This window comes from Scyliorhinus torazame, chromosome 3, assembly GCF_047496885.1.
Source record: "Scyliorhinus torazame isolate Kashiwa2021f chromosome 3, sScyTor2.1, whole genome shotgun sequence".
NCBI classification, from domain to species: domain Eukaryota; kingdom Metazoa; phylum Chordata; class Chondrichthyes; order Carcharhiniformes; family Scyliorhinidae; genus Scyliorhinus; species Scyliorhinus torazame.
Window position 1 is genome coordinate 18,394,858 of NC_092709.1, and position 20,768 is coordinate 18,415,625.

General features: G+C 47.9%; 1 protein-coding gene across 3 annotated transcripts in view; it reads left to right on the forward strand.

The window, feature by feature from the left end:
- Window positions 1-20,768, forward strand: part of fam13a (family with sequence similarity 13 member A) — a 299,844-nt gene that overhangs the window by 83,699 nt on the left and 195,377 nt on the right. For all 3 annotated transcript variants that reach the window (XM_072495341.1, XM_072495343.1, XM_072495342.1), the window contains exon 5: window positions 3,401-3,548. In XM_072495341.1, coding sequence (XP_072351442.1) covers window positions 3,401-3,548 — 148 coding nt within the window. The remainder of the gene's footprint in view (window positions 1-3,400; window positions 3,549-20,768) is intronic.

Below are 20,768 nucleotides of genomic sequence, written 5' to 3' on the forward strand. Positions count from 1 at the left end.
GGGGGATTCAGCAATGGTCGTGCCGTTGAATGTCATGGGGCGATGGTTAGATCCTCTCTTGTAGGAGATGGTCATTGCCTAGCACTTGTGTAGCCATTTGCCAGCCCAAGCCTGGATATTGTCCAGGTCTTGCTGCATTTGGACTTGGACTGCTTCAGTGTCTGAGGAGTCGTGAATGGTGCTGAACATTGTGCAGTCATCCGCAAACATCCCCACTTCTGACCTTATGATGGAATGGAGGTCATTGATGAAGCAGTTGAAGATATTTGGGCCCAGGACACAATCCTGAGGAACTCCTGCAGTGATGTCCTAGAGCTGAGATGATTGACCTCCAACCACCACAACCATCTTCCTTTGTGCCGGGAATGACACCAACCAGCGGAGAGTTTTCCCCCTGATTCCCATTGACACCAGTTTAACTAGGACTCCTTGAAGCCACACTCGGTCAAATGCTGCCTTGGTGCCAATGGCAGTCATTCTCACCTCACCTCTGGCATTCAGGTCTTTTGACCATGTTTGAACCAAGGCTGTAATGAGGTCGGGAGCTGAGTGACTCTGGCAGAACACAAACTGAGAGTCCATGAGCAGGTTATTGCTGAGTAAGTGCCGCTTGATAGCATTGTTGGTGACGCCTTCCATCACTTTGCTGATGGAGAGTAGACTGATAGGGCGGTAATTGGCTGGGTTGGATTTGTCCTGTTTCTTTTGTACAGGGCACACTGGGCAATTTTCCACATTGCCCGGGTAGATGCCAGTGTTGTAGCTGTACTGGAACAGCTTGGCTAGGGGTGCGGCAAATTCTGGTGCACAAGTCTTCAGTACTATTAGCAGAATATTTTCAGAGCCCACAGCCTTTGCAGTATCCAGTGCCTTCAGCCGTTTCTTGATGTCACATGGTGCGAATCGCATTGGCTGAAGACTGACATCTGTGATGCTGGGGACCTCCAGAGGAGACGGGGATGAATCATACACTCGGCACTTGTGGCTGAAGATTCTTGCGAATGCTGGGGCCTTGTCTTTTGCACATATTTGCTGGACTCCTCCATCATTGAGGATGGGAATATTTGTGGAGCCTCCTCCTCCAGTGAGTTGTTTAATTGTCCACCACCATTAACAGCTGGATGTGGCAGAACAGCGGAGCTTAGATCTGATGCATTTGTTGTGGAATTGTTTCGCTCTGTCTGGCACTTGCTGCTTATGCTGTTTGGCCCACACATCTTGTAACTAAATCAAGCAAACATGGTTTAAGCTTTGCGGCAGCAGACCGATAGATGCAGACCTCCGCCAAGGCATTAGCTAGGCTGTCCTAATTTGCCTCATTCAATTTACCTTCCGTGCAGTAGAGCAGGAGACGGTCAATTTGAGCACCTATCCAAGCAAAGCACACCCCTTGGAGATATTTATTGAGCTTTGTTTGTTGACAAAGTTGACAAAGTGTTCCTTGGGAGGGGGTGGGGGGGGGTTGTGAGGAGGGTGTTTCTGTGGTGATGGAGTTTCATGGGGCTGGTGGAATTCCACTGGGGGGTGGGGGTTCTGTTTTTATTTTCTTAAGTCGGGGTCCCTCTCAGTTGCTGGCTGAGCCTGCCCTGTCAGCGTTATGTCGCGGGACCCGCCCCTTGATGTTATTTTGCCTAAGTGGCTACAAATATGGTGGGGGAAGCCAGCCGTGGGTCCGGTGGCTTCCATCCTGTTTTTCCCTGCCCGCTGCGCCACTCTGCCAAAAAATGGGAAAATTCCGCCCACGGCCTTTCCTGGCTCACCCCATCGTAGATTGATTAATTATCGCTAACATCCCTGGACCACTGGACCAGCTTTCATTATTTTATTGATGCAGATGGATATTTTATTGATGCAGATGGATATTACTGAGTGTGAGACAGCAGGAATACAGGAAAAATGATCTGAAGCTTGATGATTACAATGATGGGACTGCACAAGTGCTAAGTTGGGTTTAGGATAAGTCCATTATGGAATTTTGGTATATCCAGACTTGTCTGTTCCATTGCTATCTTGGATGGCCTTCCATTTCCACCCTCCATAAGGAGGCGGCGACATAGTGGTATTGTCACTGGACTAGTTAACCAGAGACCCAAGGTAATGCTCTGGGGACCCAGGTTCAAACCCCGCCACTGCAGATGGTGAAATTTGAATTCAATAAAAATCTGGAATTAAAAGTCTAATGGTGGCCATGAAACCATTGTCGATTGTTGTAAAAAAAAACAAAAACACCTGGTTTGCTAATGTCCTTTTGGGAAGGAAATCCGCCGTCCTTACCTGGTCGCCTACATGTGACTCCAGATCCACAGCAACGTGGCTGACTCTTAACTGCCCCTCAAGGGCAATTAGGGATGGGCAATGAGTGCTGGCAGAGCCTGCAATGCCCACGTCCCATAAATGAATTTTTTTAAAAGCTCAGCTGCTCATATCCTAGTTCGTTCACCAACCAAGTCCTGTTCACCATCGTTTCTCCGCTCGCTGGGCTGCACTGGCTCCCAGTCCAGCGTTGCCTCGATGTTTAATATTCTCAGGTCCCTCCAAGGCTTCACTCCACTCGTCCTCTGACAACTGCAGAAACTCTGAGAAGCCAGCGTTCCTCCAAATCTAGTCTCTTGTGTTCCCCCCCCCCCCCCCCCCACACACCATTTGCCCCATCCCTTCGGCTACCTGCCCTCTCCCCCTCCCCCTCCCCCCCCCCCCCCCCCCCCCCCCCCCCCCCCCCCCAAGCTGTTGAATTCCTTCCTTGGATCTCTCCATCTCTTTTTCTCTGTCTCTGCCTTTGAAGCAAATTTAAAAACCTACACCTTTGGTCACCCATCCCGATATCTCTCCTGGATTGGCGTCAGTTTTTTGTTGTGTTGCTTGATAATGAAGGTGCTGTACAGACCCTGTTATAGAGGCTCCATCAGTAGGACGAGCAGGAACGTGCTAAGCTCTTTTGCACGGATGAGTTTGTGGGAACTGGGTTTTTTTTGGTGGATAGTCTTTGCCTGGCGACAACAGTTGTCATGGCGATGGCAGGGTCTTGTGATTGTATCACATGATTTCAACTGAAGTGTTATTGTAGTGTGATGGAACTGCAGCGAGATAGGCATTTACTTCACTGCTGGCTCTCGCCAGATAGGATGCTTTGGATACAGAGAGATGCTGCTACTATAACCATTTAGGAAACATGATTACTCCGATAAATGAATAATTTAATTAACTGTGTGTGCTGCTTCAAATGTCACATTGCAATCAGCACTTTCAAATCAGCTGAGAAATGGGTATGTAATGTGGCGATGATAGTTCCACACAAAGGGAAAATCGTGCCAGTTCAGTTAACTGGCTAGTTTGGGGAAGCGTTACGCGGATAAAAGGCGTTCTGTTCTGGATTGTAACTTCTCCTTTTTCAACCTGCCAGCGTTTCCCCTGGTTTTGAAGGAATAAAGGAACAAAATATCTCCAACAAGCTCATGGCCACACTGTTGGAGAACTATGATGTCCTCTTCGAGAACGCAGATGAAATGGAAGCCCCACCTGAAGTCCAAACCAGAGTTATAACTGTGCAGGTAAGTGCAATTGATCTTGTAAAGCTTCCGAGATGAAGACAGCCTTGATTGGAGGTTATGCTGACAGGGTGAGATATATTTCAGTAGGAGGAGGCTGGTATGGGGCATTGATTGTAAGATGTACATCAATCTAGTGTCTAGAACCAGTTGTAGGCTCCGTCATCTGTACACAGCAGTACATGCAGAAAAGTCTAAGCTGTTTTACATGGATGGGATTATGGGAATAATGTATCCTGGGGTTCCTTGGTGCATAGTCTTTGCTGGCTGACAACAGTTGGCATGAAAATCCATGACATTTACTGAGCACGCAGTAAAATCCAAAGAAAGCTTAATGGAAATGGCCCCTCATCTCTTATAATAAGTGCCCAGCTCAAAATAAATCTGATAGGCGAGTTTGTTGGGCATAGTGGGTGTTGCCGTCACGCCTTAACCTTAGGCTTAATGTGACAAAGGTCCTCTTCTTGCTAATGGTGGGGATCTTTGGGTTCTTCGTGACCGCTTGGCCATAATCAAAAATGCCCTAAATTGGCAGCGAGCTGTGATTCTGAATCCGGGAGGCTGACTGAGCTGGTTAGTGTGGGACACAAGGCCGCCTTGGATCAATCAAGGGCTGCCTTCGGGGGATGGTTTTAAGGCTCGTTGGCTGTGGTAAAGTGGAGATGGAGCCTTACATGGTAGCTGGGTGCACCGCAGCTGTCCCAAGAAAATGAGGAGTAGGCAGCACGGTGGAGCAGTGGGTTAGCTCTGTTGCCTCACGGCGCCGAGGTCCCAGGGTCGATCCCGGTTCTGGGTCACTGTCCGTGTGGAGTTTGCACATTCCCCCCATGTGTGCGTGGGTTTTGCCCCCACAGCCTAAAAATTTGGAGGCTAGGTGGATTGGGCACGCTAAATTGCTCCTTAATTGGAAAATAAATGAATTGGGCACTCTAAATTTATTTTAAAAAAAGAAAATGGGGAGTAAATGGGAATGTAATAATGGTTATTCGCCTCCCCTCACCTTAACGAACAAGTGACCTCATCAGAAGAGAATTATACTTTTAGGAGCAAATATGTTTACGGGAGTGGGTTAGTTTTGTGTAAAAACCAAATGGTGCAGAGCCGTGGTCATTGAATGACCAAGGAAGCCAGCAGTGGGAAGCAAAAGGTTTATTTTACTTTTAGCAGTAACTATCTCCAATCGCAGTTCCCATTGGGACAACCAGAGCACGCCTGTCCCTGCTCGGGGCAGCTTTTATGCTCAGTTCTAATGAGCCCCAGCTGGGTGACCTCCACCCCCTACCTGGGAAGCTCGTCTCCACAAGCCCCATGGGGAGATCAATAATGATTTCCCCGAAGGCCTCGTGGGAGTTATGACTGATCAATAGTTTTCCTCACCCCTGAAGTTGAATAGAGCTCACTCAACCCCACTTCAACATTGTGTCTTCGTCTCGGATGTCACCCCCTCCTTAAAATTGTACTGCCTTCTGACCTCCTACATTAGCCATCTTATGACCGTCAATGGTGAGATTGCCCAAAGAGCATGCTCTATGCTATGGAATTGCATTCGCCGTCACTTGGCAAAGATCTGAGTTATTAGTGGACGAAGCATTTGTTGAATTTACCTGCGCTATATTTGAATTCAAATGTCCAGCGGAAAGCAGTCGCAATGTCATCTACATTCCCAATTCTTTATTGGCAAAGAATGAGGTCAATGAGTTAGGTGAGTATATTAAACTGTGATAATAGACAAGGTTACTTGGTGTTACAAGGTTGCCCTCAAGAAGTTCAACCTCCTTCAATCTTTCGAGCCTTGGAATTAAGTTATGCTCCACTAATGTCACAGTTGGCATGGCCTACCATGGGTGGATTCTGAAATCTCCAGAGTGCAACATCAATCAGTAGCGAGCGAATTAGGTTCTATCACTACTTGATGATCTCATAACCTTATTTGGTAATGTTTTTAAACAAAGCTTCTTGAAAGGGAAAGGTGGAAGCAAATCAATCTGAGCTTGAGCTGGCTCTTCAGCCTCTCTCACCTATTTCCCCATTCAGATAGGCCATGACAGACCTGTACCACCACTCCATTGTTCCATATGATTCAAATCCTGCACCTCCCTTCCTAACAACACCATGGGTGCACATACAGACCACAATGGCTCATGATCATCTATCAGGGGCATTTAGGTGTGGGCCATTGTAATAGTTCCAGTGGAAGGGTTAATTCTCAACAGAGATAAAGCCTCAGCCACGGCGAACAACACTCTTGTCCCAGCCCAGGACAATCGGGAGCTGCCGGGCCTGGTCTGGTCACAGTATTTAAGCTCCCGCTAACACCCGCTCAATACGAGAACCCGTACTCCACAAACCCCTTGGGGCGATCAATCAGCGATACTCCATGGCCTTCCTGAGGATTATAACATCCCCCCCTCCCCCCCCCCATATTTCTGTTTTATCCCCATCGCTCCCTCGACAATGAGGCCTCTTCTGCCTTCTTGCGCTCGGCTGGGGTCCGTGGAAGGTGGAGCCTGATCGGGGGATGTGAAACAGATAGGTGACCTTCGCTTCCTCAAGGAATGCCGTGAGGGTCACTGATGCAGGTTCGTCATCAGCACTGGCCATCAGGGTAGACTAATTTCTACGACTTCCATATCGGGCCCTGAATCTTCACTGTCGGAGAGACGGCCCTACGACTCCTCTGCAGGCAGTAGCCTGCCGCCAGATATGGCCGCGGCTGGAACCAGAGACCCGGATTCCACTGGAGCAGGATCGCTACTCCTAAGGTGGTCCAGGTGCTTAGAGGGTTCAATCATTGGCAGAAGGATTGAAGGTGAGATGAAGGGAAATGTTTTCACCACAAAGGTGGTGTGTGTCTGGAATTCACTGGCTGAAAGAGTGGTGGAGGCAGAAAACCGCATTGCATATAAATATGTAGATATGCACTTGAAGTGTGGCAATCTCCAGGGCTACAAACCAAGAACAGGATTAGGCATGGTTAGCTCTTTCTCGTTTGGCATTTCCATTAAGGCTGAATGGTCTCCTTCTATGTCACATGTTTCCGATGTTTCTATGTGTTTTGGAAATGTAGCTGCGATTCTAACACAATCCATCGAGACAGTTGAGCATCACATCCAAAAGGCAGCATTGCTAACGGTGCAGTACCTCCTCAATACCAGATATGTCTCTGGAGTCAGACCTGAACCCAGGACCTGCGGACGCAGCGGCAAGATTGGCACTAACTGAGCGATTGCTGCCACCTTTTGCTTGGTGGTAGGTTTGGTAGGTGGAGGAACAGCACATGAAACCATCGCTGGGCAAATACCTTCAACATGATAATGAGGGAAGAGGTCTCATGATGCAGCGGGTAGTGTCCGTGCCGCTGTGACAGAAGCTCAGGGCTCAAGCCCCACGCGGGGAAGTTCTGTTGATAACATGGCCAAAGAGGTTCAGTGTCAACTTGTCAATTCTTCCACAGCCGCCAATGGCAGGTGGCATAAGAGCAGGAGAGATTCCTGGTCAGCCTTGGGATGGAAAGAAATTTGAGCCCATCACAGTCACTATCCATAGCTCCAAGCTACAACATGACTGTAAAAGTGCATGTTGCCACAGCAACTCCGATTCATCGGGCTCTGGCTGGACTGCTGCTGTCGATCAGATTGGTGACAGCGCATGGCATTCGATTCCCTGTTCCAGCAGGGGCGGATCCACGATCTGCCTCCTTGCCTTGCCCATGGTGCAGATTGCAGGACTGTGGACCGGACCCACCTTTGGGACAGAACTCCGGACAAAAACAAATGATAGGGAAGAGCATTCAGATGCCATCAAGGATTGGGAGGAGATGGCAGGTCTCCATCAGTTGGCGTGAGTACCCAATTTAGAGTACCCAACTTTTTTTTCCAACTAAGGGGCAATTTAGCGTGGCCAATCCACCTGTCCTGCACATCTTTGGGTTGTGGGGGTGAGACCCACACAGACCCGGGGAGAACGTGCAAACTCCACGGACAGTGACCCAGGGCCGGGATCGAACCGGGGTCCTTGGCGCCGCGAGGCAGCAGTGCCAACCACTGAGCCAGCGTGCCACCCGCCAGTAGGGCAAACTATTGAGAAGTGGCACACTGTGTGCAAACTGAAGAATCCATGCTGTCCTCGGCAACTCCTTTTTAAGGAGGAGAGAGGCAGAGAATTTTAGGACGGTAATCGGGGCGTAGCCCCTGAAGATCCGGTTGCCAGTGGTCGAGTAATTAAAATGGAGGATGGTCAAGAGGCTGGAATTAAAGGCGCACAATAATCTTTGAAGGGTTGTAGGCTGGAGGAAGTTTCAAAAGATAGGGACGGGCGAGGTCACAGAGGGTATTGAACATGCCCTGTCCCGGAGACAATATAGGTCAGCGCGCGCACGGGTGATGGATCATAGAATTCCTCGGGATCAATGGGGCTCAGCGTAAGTTAGGATGCAGGCAGCCATTTTGGGTGAGCTCAGTTTTATAGAGGTTGATAGAAACCAGCCAGAGAGTGTTGCAATGATGAAATCTGGAGGGTGGAAATGTGGTGAAATAATAAATAAGTCATAAAAGGTTTAATAACAACTAGAGAGACATAGCACAGCGTAAATTCTCCCAGATGCTGACAAACCGTGAGACAGAAAGTTCTAGCTTGTCGGTTGACTTTAACTATGGAATTAAATAGTGGTGGTGGTGGTGGGGAGGGGGGGTGCTCACCATCGATGGGAGTGGAAAATCCCGCCGGTGTCAACAATTGGTACATTTTGGCCAACTGTTAACCCTAGTGGGAGAATCCAAAACATTTTTTAAAAAAAATTTAGAGTGCCCAATTATTTTTTTTCCAATGAAGGGTCAATTTAGCGTGGCCAGTCTACCTAATCTGCACATCTTTGGGTTGTGGGGTGAAACCCACGCAGACACGGGGAGAATGTGCACACTCCACACTGACAGTGACCCAGGGCCTGGATTCGAACCCAGGTCCTCAGCGCCGTAGTCCCAGTGCTAACCACTGCAACACGTGCCATCCGGGAGAATCCAAAACTGGGGGTCATTAATATAAGATGAATCTGAAATTCAGGAGGAACTTTGTCACCCAGCGAGGGTGGAAAGTGCAAACATGGAGTAGTTTAGACACACAGTGGAGATATGGTTGAGTTATGGGAGGGTGAAAGGAATTGGAGGTCTTGTGTTGCAGTGGGAAGCATTGTTGCGTTCGAACCATAGATCCAGGGGCAGATCCCACCCTAGGGCCAAGAAATGTTTGTCTGCAATCTGGCCAAATATAGGAGCATAAACCTACAAATCCTTCCAGCACATGCCAACGAGAGACAGTAAGAGCGGGAGAAATTCCTTGTCAGCCATGTGATGTTCGTGGCTCAACCATCGCTACCCAGAAGCCCAGGCTGCAATGTGCATGTTGTCAGAGCAACTTGGACTCCTTTAGTGAACTGTAACACACGGCTACCAGGGAGAAAGGGAGAGCATATTATATGCTGAAAGAGTTGGGGTGGGAGGAGCTGTGTGTGAAGCACAGATAGCAGCCAGTAGGGCTGAATGGCCCGCTGTTAGTTTGTATATTTTATATGATGTTTATAATGCCCCCCCCCCCCGCAAAAAAGAAATACCTCCAAAAAGCTACGCTTTGTTCTTTAAAAGGCCGACATTCACGGGACTCCAGCACACCTTGTGATGCTGTTGGATAAATCCCTCTTCACGTTGGCTGGGCATAGATATACAATAAAAGCCTCAGCTGGGCGGATTTGCATCTTTAATGCACATCGTAAAGGTTGACCTGTTTCTGAAAAAGCTCCCCTGGAAGTTTTTATGCACGGAACAGTTTGAGATACAATTAATAATGCAGTCCCTGGAATTTGAGCAAACTGAACCACTGGCTGGATACCAAGTGGCATGGTGGTTGACACAAGAGCGAGAAGGAATTTTTTTATCACCAGCGTGCAGAGGCTGGAAGGAAGTGGACCCATGGGATGGATTTGTCTTTGCGTACAGTGGCACATAGCTGGCGAAGGTGTCTCATGAGCTATGTCGGCTGAATAAAAACTGCACTTGTTCAAATCTACGTTCCCACAGCTTGGAAGCGCTTCTGGTTTCTGAACGATTAGATTTTTGAGGCAGCTTATCAATAATGGGCAGCGTCACAATTTTACGAATAAAATGCCTTTTCCGATTGGAGGGAAAAGTTGACTTAAGGTACCAAGCACTTTATTTTTCAGGAGAAAGCTTGTTGCCAAAGATGTTATCATTGAACGTTGCACTATAGAAAGAGGCTTTTAGCCCGTTGTGACTGCCAACTCTTTGAAAAGAATTGTAAGGCAATTAGTTCCACTGCCCTGTTCTTATCCCATAGCCTTGAAATTTATTTCTCCCCTTTCTAAGTATCCAATTCCCTTTTGAAAGTTACTCCTGAATCTGGCTTCCATCGTCCTATCGGGCAGCGCCTTCCAGATCATAACAACCTACAGCATTAAATAGAATCATAGAATTTACAGTGCAGAAGGAGGCCATTCGGCCCATCGACTCTGCACTAGCTCTTGGAAAGAGCACCCTACTTAAGCCCACACCTCCGCCCTATCCCCGTAACCCAGTAACCCCACCTAATCTTTTTGGAAACTAAGCGGCAATTTATCATGGCCAATCAACCTAACCTGCACATATTTGGACTGTGGGAGGAAACCGGAGCACCCGGAGGAAACCCATGCGGACACTGGGAGAACGTGCAGACTCCGCACAGACCGTGACCCAAGCCGGGAATCAAACCTGGGACCCTGGAGCTGTGGAGCAACGGTGCTAACCACTGTGCTACCCTGCCGCCCCCTGGGTACTTTTGCCGAGTCTGGAGCCTATCTTTCTCCTGCAGGCTAGCCTCTCTTTATTTACTCTCTGGAACCCATTCATCATTTTGAACACATCTATTACATCGGCCCCTCTGACCTGAGAAGAACAATCCCAGCTCCTCTAGTACGGTAGCACAGTGGTTAGCACTGTTGCTTCACAGCACCAGGGTCCCAGGTTCGACTCCCGGCTTGGGTCACTGTCTGTGTGGAGTCTGCACGTTCTCCCCGTGTCTGAGTGGGTTTCCTCCGGGTGCTCCGGTTTCTTCCCACAAGTCCCAAAAGACGTACTTGTTAAGTGAATTGGACATTCAGAATTCTCCCTCCGTGTCCCCGAACAGGTGCCGGAGTGTGGCGACGAGGGGATTTTCAAAGTAACTTCATTGCAGTGTTAATGTAAGCCTACATGTGACAATAATAAAGATCATTATTATAGTCAAAAGTGTTTACTGCATAGGACAAGACCATTTGTACCATTGTGTCCATGCTGGTCACCAAAGACCTGACTACACCAATCCCATTTTCCAGTGCATGGCCCATGGCCCTGGTCGTTATGGCAGCTCAGGCCTCTCCACAGTTATTGGTTAAAAATCCAGTACCTTCCATAATTGCATAAAATTCAGGTACCCGTGCTTTTTCATGGTTGAGTTTGTTTTCTGAAGGGTAACACTCTGTTTTAGTTTAGCACCCTGCACATTAATCAAGCAACTGGAATCAAAATGCCCTGTTCAAGGTCAGATTAATATGGGCAACACGAGGAAAGACATAAACAACAGACAGAACTGCAATTGCCTCAATCCTTTAAATAAAATGTGTCCCAAAATAGACTCTCTCAGATTGCTAAAATTCCCTTGACTCCTTTCCAACCTGTGGGGGCCACAGGCTTTGACTTAAAATAACCTGTTTAATGTACACCTGTACGGTTTAATCAAGCTGACGCAGTTATTCTGAGCAGCATTGCCTGTTCACCTTGGTAATGGGTCCTTTTGAAAGAAAAAGATTTAGAACAATGTACGTCTCCAATTCTAGCCACTTGTCCATTCAGATTTACTTCATCGACCTCTTGGTGCCAGTGTCTTCGTCTGCATTTGCACTAAGCTCTGGAATTCCCTCCCTAAACCACTCCGCCTCTCTACCGCTCTCTCTCTACCCCTCTCTCTCTCTCTCTCTCTCTCTCACTCTCTCTCCAGCCTCCAGGTTCATGGCACCGTGGCTGGCTCTGCTGCGCAGCTGAGCAGGAAGCAGAATGGCAGGGCTATAGTGATAGGGGACTCAATTGTAAGGAGAATAGACAGGCGGTTCTGCGGACGCAATCGAGACTCCAGGATGGTATGTTGCCTCCCTGGTGCAAGGGTCAAGGATGTCTCGGAGCGGATGTCTGGGGGGAGGGGGGGTGGGGGGGGGGGGGTGAACAGCCAGCTGTCGTGGTGCACGTAGGCACCAACGATATAGGTAAAAAACGGGATGAGGTCCTACAAGCTGAATTTAGGGAGCTAGGAGTTAAACTAAAAAGTAGGACCTCAAAGGTAGTAATCTCAGGATTGCTACCAGTGCCACGGGCTAGTCAGAGTAGGAATGTCAGGATAGAGAGGATGAATGCGTGGCTCGAGAGATGGTGCAAGAGGGAGGGATTCAAATTCCTGGGACATTGGAACCGGTTCTGGGGGAGGTGGGACCAGTACAAACCGGACGGTCTGCACCTGGGCAGGACTGGAACCGAAGTCCTGGGGGGGTGTTTGCTAGAGCTGTTGGGGAGAGTTTAAACTAATGTGGCAGGGGGATGGGAACCGATGCAGGAAGTTGGAAGGTAGTAAAACGGACAGAAATAAAAGGCAGTAAGGGGGAAAGTAAGGCAGAGAAGCCATCGTCAAAAATCAAAAAGGGCGACAGTACAAGGTACAGTGACTGAGGGGAGCTCAGTGAATAGGACCAGGAATACTAAAAGAAATAAAACGGGAAGTGAAAACATTAATGGTAAGCGACGCGGCAGGTTGTTACATGAAGATATGGGTTCAACGACAAGGAAAATTAGGAGAAAGGTTAAGAGGAAATATAACTTAGGAGAGGTTACTGATTGAGGTGTTGAGATTCAGAACAGAGGTAATAAAGCCAACATAAATGTACTTTACCTGAATGCTCGTACTATTCGGAATAAGGTGAATGAGTTGATGGTGCAAATCATCGTGAATGACTATGATTTAGTGGCCATTACTGAAACATGGTTAAAGGATGGTCACGACTGGGAGTTAAATATCCAAGGGTATCAAACTTTTCGGAAGGACAGTGTGGATGGTAAGGGAGGCGGTGTAGCTCTGTTATTTAAGGATGACATCCGGGCAACAGTAAGGGATGACATCGGTGCTATGGAGGATAAGGTTGAATCCATTTGGGTGGGAATCAGGAATAGTAAGGCGAAAAAGTCACTGATAGGAGTAATCTATAGGCCACCAAATAGTAACATTATGGTGGGGCAGGCAATAAACAAAGAAATAACAGATGCATGTAGAAATGGTACAGTAGTTATCATGGGGGATTTTAATCTACATGTTGATTGGTTTAACCAGGTTGGTCAAGGCAGCCTTGAGGAGGAGTTTATAGAATGTATCCGCGATAGTTTCCTAGAACAGTATGTAATGGAACCTACGAGGGAACTAGATCTGGTCCTGTGTAATGAGACCGGATTGATTCAGGATCTCATAGTTAGGGATCCTCTCGGAAGGAGCGATCACAATATGGTGGAATTTAAAATACAGATGGAGGGTGAGAAGGTAAAATCAAGCACTAGTGTTTTGTGCTTAAACAAAGGAGATTACAATGGGATGAGAGAAGAACTAGCTAAGGTAGACTGCGAGCAAAGACTTTATAGTTAAACAGTTGAGGAACAGTGGAGAACCTTCCAAGTGATTTTTCACAGTGCTCAGCAAAGGTTTATACCAACAAAAAGGAAGGACGGTAAAAAGAGGGAAAATCGACCGTGGATATCTAAGGAAATAAGGGAGAGTATCAAATTGAAGGAAAAAATATACAAAGTAGCAAAGATCAGTGGGAGACTAGAAGACTGAGAAATCTTTAGGGGGCAACAGAAAGCTACTAAAAAAGCTATAAAGAAGAGTAAGATAGATTATGAGAGTAAACTTGCTCAGAATATAAAAACAGATAGTAAAAGTTTCTTCAAATACATAAAACAAGAAAGAGTGGCTAAGGTAAATATTGGTCCTTTAGAGGATGAGAAGGGAGATTTAATAATGGGAGATGAGGAAATGGCTGAGGAGCTGAACAGGCTTTTTGGGTCGGTCTTCACAGTGGAAGACACAAATAACATGCCAGTGACTGATGCAAATGAGGCTATGACAGGTGAGGACCTTGAGAGGTTTGTTATCACCAAGGAGGTAGTGATGGGCAAGCTAATGGGGCTAAAGGTAGACCAGTCTCCTGGACCTGATGGAATGCATCCCAGAGTGCTAAAAGAGATGGCTAGGGAAATTGCAAATGCACTAGTGATAATTTACCAAAATTCACTAGACTCTGGGGTGGTCCCGGCGGATTGGAAATTAGCAAACGTGACACCACTGTTTAAAAAAGGTGGTAGGCAGAAAGCGGGTAATTATAGGCCACTGTTATCTACAGTGCGGTAGATAACGGGGAGCCAATGGATGTGGTATATCTGGATTTCCAGAAAGCCTTTGACAAGGTGCCACACAAAAGGTTGTTGCATAAGATGAAGATGCATGGCATTAAGGGGAAAGTAGTAGCATGGATAGAGGATTGGTCAATTAATAGAAAGCAAAGAGTGGGGATTAATGGGTGTTTCTATGGTTGGCAATCAGTAGCTAGTGGTGTCCCTCAGGGGTCAGTGTTGGGCCCACAACTGTTCACAATTTACGTAGATGATTTGGAATTGGGGACCAAGGGCAATGTGTCCAAGTTTGCAGATGACACTAAGATAAGTGGTAAAGCAAAAAGTGCAGAGGATACTGGAAGTCTGCAGAGGGATTTGGATAGGCTATGTGATTGGGCTAGGGTCTGGCAGATGGAATACAATGTTGACAAATGTGAGGTTATCCATTTTGGTAGGAATAACAGCAAAAGGGATTATTATTTAAATGATAAAATATTCAAAAATGCTGCTGTGCAGAGAGACCTGGGTGTGCTAGTGCATGAGCCGCAAAAAGTTGGTTTACAGGTGCAACAGGTGATTAAGAAGGCAAATGGAATTTTGTCCTTCATTGCTAACGGGATGGAGTTTAAGACTAGGGAGGTTCTACTGCAATTGTATAAGGTGTTAGTGAGGCCACACCTGGAGTATTGTGTTCAGTTTTGGTCTCCTTACTTGAGAAAGGACGTAATGGCACTGGAGGGTGTGCAGAGGAGATTCACTAGGTTAATCCCAGAGCTGAAGGGGTTGGATTACGAGGAGAGGTTGAGTAGACTGGGACTGTACTCGTTGGAATTTAGAAGGATGAGGGGGGGATCTTATAGAAACATATAAAATTATGAAGGGAATAGATAGGATAGATGCGGGCAGGTTGTTTCCACTGGCGGGTGAAAGCAGAACTAGGGGGCATAGCCTCAAAATAAGGGGAAGTAGATTTAGGACTGAGTTTAGGAGGAACTTCTTCACCCAAAGGGTTGTGAATCTATGGAATTCCTTGCCCAGTGAAGCAGTAGAGGCTCCTTCATTAAATGTTTTTAAGATAAAGATAGATAGTTTTTTGAAGAATAAAGGGATTAAGGGTTATGGTGTTCGGGCCGGAAAGTGGAGCTGAGTCCACAAAAGATCAGCCATGATCTCATTGAATGGTGGAGCAGGCTCGAGGGGCCAGATGGCCTACTCCTGCTCCTAGTTCTTATGTTCTTCAGACTCACCTATTTGATCAAGTCTTTGGCCAACTGTGCTAATACCTCCCCATGTGGTCCATTCTCATTATTTTTTAAAAATTTAGAGTACCCAATTATTTTTTCCAATTAAGGAGCAATTTAGCATGGCCAATCCACCTAACCTGCCCATCTTTGGGTTGTGGGGGTGAAACCCACGCAGACACGGGGAGAATCTGCAAACTCCACACGGTCTGGATCGAACCCAGGTCCTCAGTGTCGTAGTCCCAGTGCTAACCACTGCGCCACCATGCTGCCCCCCCCCCCATTCTCATTATTTGTTTGATAATGCATGATAGGATGAGGCACGGCGGAGCAGTGGTTAGCACTGCTGCCTCACGGCGCCAAGGACCCGTGTTCGATCCCGGCCCCGGGTCACCGTTCGTGTGGAATTTGCACGTTCTCCCCGTGTCTGCGTGGGTCTCCCCTCAACCACCCAAAAAAGATGTGCAGGGTAGGTGGATTGGCCACGCTAAATTGCCACTTAATTGGGGAAAAAATAAAATTGAGTACTCTAAATTTATTTTTTAAAAAGATAATGCACGATAGATGAAAGTTGTTGTTGTTGTTGTTGATGGTGGTGCCTTCGTACTCCATGGTGTGACCTTTTGTTGGGAAGGGAATCTGCCGAGAGCGCTGATGACCTTATGAGACCAACGGGAGAGAGGGATAAGCACATTTCAGCCTTCCTGAACACAAGTCGACTCTACTGTTCGTGTTTCCGCTGCTGCCGCTTCCTCTTCAGAAGATCTACTGGGGCATGGCCTGACTTGAACAATTGTCTAACATTTGCAGTTCTCCAGTCCTCTGTATCTAAGATAGATTGGAAAATTATGGCCAGTGCCTCTGCCAATTTCACCCTTACTTCCCTCAGTATCCTTGGGTGCATCTCGCCTGGTCCTAGTAACTTATTAAGGACAGCTAAACTTCCTAATACCTCGGCCATATCAATCTTTTTTGGCCCAATCAGTGTCTCAGCTGCCTCCTCTTTCCAACTTTGGCAGCATCTTCGTTGGTAAAGTCAGGCGCAAAGTATTCATTTAGTACCTCAGCCATGCTTTATAGCCTCTGGCTCCTTTGGGCGTGATTCTCTAGTCCCCAGCCACCTGTTTCTCAGCGGCGCCCTGTTTGCTCACAGCGGGATTCTCTACTCCTGCCGCTTGTCAATGGGAATTCCCATTGAAGCCACCCCATGCTGCCGGGAAACTCATGGGTGGGGGCGTGCTCCAGGGAGGAACATAGAATCCCAACGACTGGAGAATTCTGGACCTTGTGTAAATCATTTGTTTTATGGAAATTGTCCCTATTATAAGCTATGGGCGGGATTCTCTGATCCTGAGGCTAGGTGTTTCACGGCGGTGTCAACAGGACCTCAGGAGCAGCGATTCCAAGCCCCTCAGTAGGCCAGCACGGCACTGGAGCGACCCACGCCGCTCCAGCTGCCGATACCGGCCTCAAATGGGCGGTGGCTTCCTACTCCGCGCTGGCCCCGACGCAACATGGCATAGGGCAACAGGGGGCAGCGCGGAGCAAAGGAGGCCCCCAGCCAGAGAGGCCGGCCCGCCGATCGGTAGGCCCCGATCGCGGGCCAGGCCACAGCGGAGGCCCCCCCCCCCCCTCGGGGTCGGACCCCCTTCGCCCCCAAACCAGGCCGCCCCCAGATGGATGCACGCCGCGGTCCCGCCGGGTAAGAGCACACGTGTACGGCGCCGGCGGAACTCGGATTTTTTTGCCGCCCACGCGGCCCATCCCAGGTGGAGAATCACCTGGGGTGGGGGGGGGGGGGGGGGCGGTCGCATAGAGCAGCCCCCGATCGGCGCTGTGCCGATTCTCCACTTTCAGGAGAATCGGCGGACTGGTGTCATGCGATTCGTGCCCTTCCCGGCGATTCTCTGGCCCAGCGTGGGCTGAGAGAATCCCGCCCCATATGGCTGCAGAAGACTATTGGATTTTCTTTCATGTTGGCTGCCCTCCTCTTCTCATACACTCTCTTTGCTGCCCCTCCTTATTTTTTCACGTCCCCGCTGTGCCATTTATATTCAGCCTGGCCACGTTTATCAATCTGGCATCTGTAATAGGCACCTTTTTTCTTCTTCATCTTAGTCCCTATCTCTTTCAGCATCCAGGGTGTTCTGTTTGTTTGAACTACGAGAGTCGTGAACACAGCCCAGTCCATCACACAAACCCGTGTCCTATCTATTGACTCTGTCTACACCTCCCACTGTTTGGGAAAGCTGATCTACCTTGCTCTATAATGGGAACATACCTCGACTACAGCAAAGCATCTGCCCTCAAAGGCCACCCTCGTTCTGTTACAGTTTTGCCTGCCAATCTTTGGTCCCAATTTACCCAAGCCCATTGTTCTCCCCCCACACGAAACTTTTACTCTGAATTGCTCTTTCTCCTTTTCCATACCTGCCCGCAACGTTATGACAGAATGATCCCCTAGATGTTCCGAAATTTTACCCAGTTGTCCCATCTCATTCCCTTGAACCAGATCCAGAAATGCCTTATTCCTCATCAGGCCAAGAACACACTGATCTAGAAAATCCTCCTGAACATACTGCGGAAACTCTTCACCCATCTCTGCGTTTCACACGATTACTATTCCAGTCTACATTAAAGTCCACCGTTATAAATACTCTGTCGTTTTTTTGCAAATCTGTCCCTTAATATCATACCCATTAGTTGGAGGCCTGTAGTGCTGGAGGACAATGTGCCTCTATTGTTATAAATCTCAGTTCTTCTTTCTTTACCAGCTCACTGTGCAAAACCCTTGTGCCATCATAGAAACTTTCACGTGGGTGACATGTTTTAGTGCGCACAATTGTGCTCCTATAGACCTCAGCGCTGTGGTGGTATGTATTAGGGGTAATACGGTACACCATGAATGCCGAGGAGCTATTGGAGGACAGATGCTGGGCCCCGATTGGATCTGCCGCCTACTGGGCTCCACCCAGATAGGCGGGGTATAAGAACCCGGTTTACTCCCCGCAGCTGCATTCTGTGACTGAGCTGCTGGGGAACAAGTCTGCTCAATAAAGCCTCGATTGAAGTTCTCTACGTCTCGCCTCGTGTGTGATCGATGGTGCTACAAGCGCCAATCGTCCTCTCAGCAGAACCCAGTGTAATTCTGAACACATCAACCCAATGGGCCCTGAACCTTCCTTTAAGGTGAAGAATCTCAGTTTCTCCCGTCATTCTGATCATTTTACTGTTCGTTCTTTGTGCCGGCATGGTCGGTCAGCATAGCAGCAGTTAGAGCGTCGGCTTGGTGTGTGGAAACGATGCTACTCTGGCCAACACCCTGGAAGTACCTGATGATGTTAATCACCTCTAATTGCCTTGAAAAGCAAATACTGAAATAATGGATTGTTAAATGCAACCGCAGAAACCTTTAAAGTGGCTGCCCATTAAAGATCCTTAGCCATCATTATTTCATACATCTGAAATATCTGAAGTGCCTTTTACTGTAACATCTCTCGCACTCACGCTATGAAGTGGATTGTTCATTATAAGTGATTAGCATCATGCTGGACCTGCCGTTTTCCCCCATCACTCAAATCCTTTAACAAGTGACACTAATAGGTTTAGAATAATACATCATGCCATATTCCTGCTACACAACTGGATAAAACATGTGTGGTTTCCTGTTAATTCTGATGGTTTTTGATTTTGAATTGGATTTAGTACGTAAACTGTGATGGAGAGTTCATGGGCAGGATTCTCCGTTCCTGAGGCTAAGTATTGACGCCGGGGCAGGATTTGTGGACTTCTATGACAACAAAACTGGCAAAGCACCTGGACCGATTCAACGACCGTGGAGGGGCTAGCACCGGTGCGCCACGCGGAATGCAATTGATATGCCAATGGCATTTACTGTACGTGCATTCTGGAATGCATTGGCGCTGATTTTGAGGCACCTGAGAATTACGATTTGCTGTGAAACCGCCGCCCACCACGATTTCAGCGCCAAAACCATTCCCGCCAAATCACGTTCCCGATTCCAGTGTCAGCCAACGGAGAATCCCGTCCATGTGTCTGGTTGATGTGCACACAGGAATAGAAATAAGAATACATCAGGATGAGGCAGATGGGACTGTAGCTAATACAACCCCGCTATTCAAAAAGGGAGGCAGAGAGAAAACAGGGAACTATAGAGCAGTGAACATAACGTCAGTAGCAAGGTAATTGCTAGAGTCCATTCTCAAGGATTTCATAGCACAGCATTTGGAAAACAGTGGTATAATCAGACAAAGCCAGCATGGATTTATGAAATGGAGATCATGCTTGGCAAATCTACTAGAATTTTTTGAAGATAATAACCTTTATTATCACAAGTAGGCTTACGTTAACACTGCAATCAAGTTACTGTGAAAAGCCCTTAGTCGCCACATTCCGACACCTGCTTGGGTACACGGAAGGAGATTTCAGAATGTCCAATTGACCTAACAGCACGTCTTTCGGGACTTGTGGGAGGAAACCGGAGCGCCCGGAGGAAACCCATGCAGACACTGGGAGAACGTGCAAACTCCACACAGACAGTGACCTAAGCCTAGAATCGAACCTGGGACCCTGGTGCTGTGAAGCAACGGTGCTAACCACTGTGCTACCATGCCGCCCAGAATGCAGAAACAAGCACTTAATATCTCTTTATCTTGTGTTAATCAACACTGACCCGTTGACAAAGTAGATCTAGGGGAGAAAATCTTTCAATCAAGCAATGTTTTTCTTTGCGTGCATTGTCACTAGTAGGATCCCTGCAAGGATGTGTGCTCAGTCCTCTACTGTACTCCCTATACACACATGACTGTGTGGCAAGATTCAACTCCAATTCAATCTATAAGTTTGCAGATGATACGACTGTGGTGGACCATATCTCAAACAACCACGAATAAGACTACAGAAGGGAGACAGATCACTTGGTTGCATGGTGTACCGAAAGCAACCTCTCTCTAAATGCTGGAAAGACCAAGGAACTGATCAGTGACTTCAGGAAGCGTTGCACGACCCCCCCCCCCCCCCCATCCACATCAATAGCTCCGAAGTAGAGATGGGCGATAGCTTTAGGTTCCTGGGGGTCACCATGGTCCACTCACGTTGATGCAACCGTCAAGAAAGCCCAACAACGTCCCTACTTCCTACGGAAGCTAAAGAAATTCGGCATGTCTGCATCGACTCTCACAAATGTCTAAGATATGCTATAGAGAGCATCCTATCCAGCTGCATTACAGCTTGGTATGGCAACTACTCGGCCCAAGATCGCAAGAAACTGCAGAGTGTGCTGAACTCAGCCCAACGCATCACACAAGCTTGCTACCCTCACATTGATTCTGTCTACACCTCCCGCTGCCTCAGGAAGGCAGACAGCATTATCAGAGACCCCTCACACACAGGCTTTGCCGTCTTCCAGACCCTTCCATCAGGCAGAAGATACAGAAATCTGAAGACTCGCACATCCAGACATAGGAACAGCTTCTTCCCCACAGCTACCAGACTCCTCAACGACTCTCCCTTGG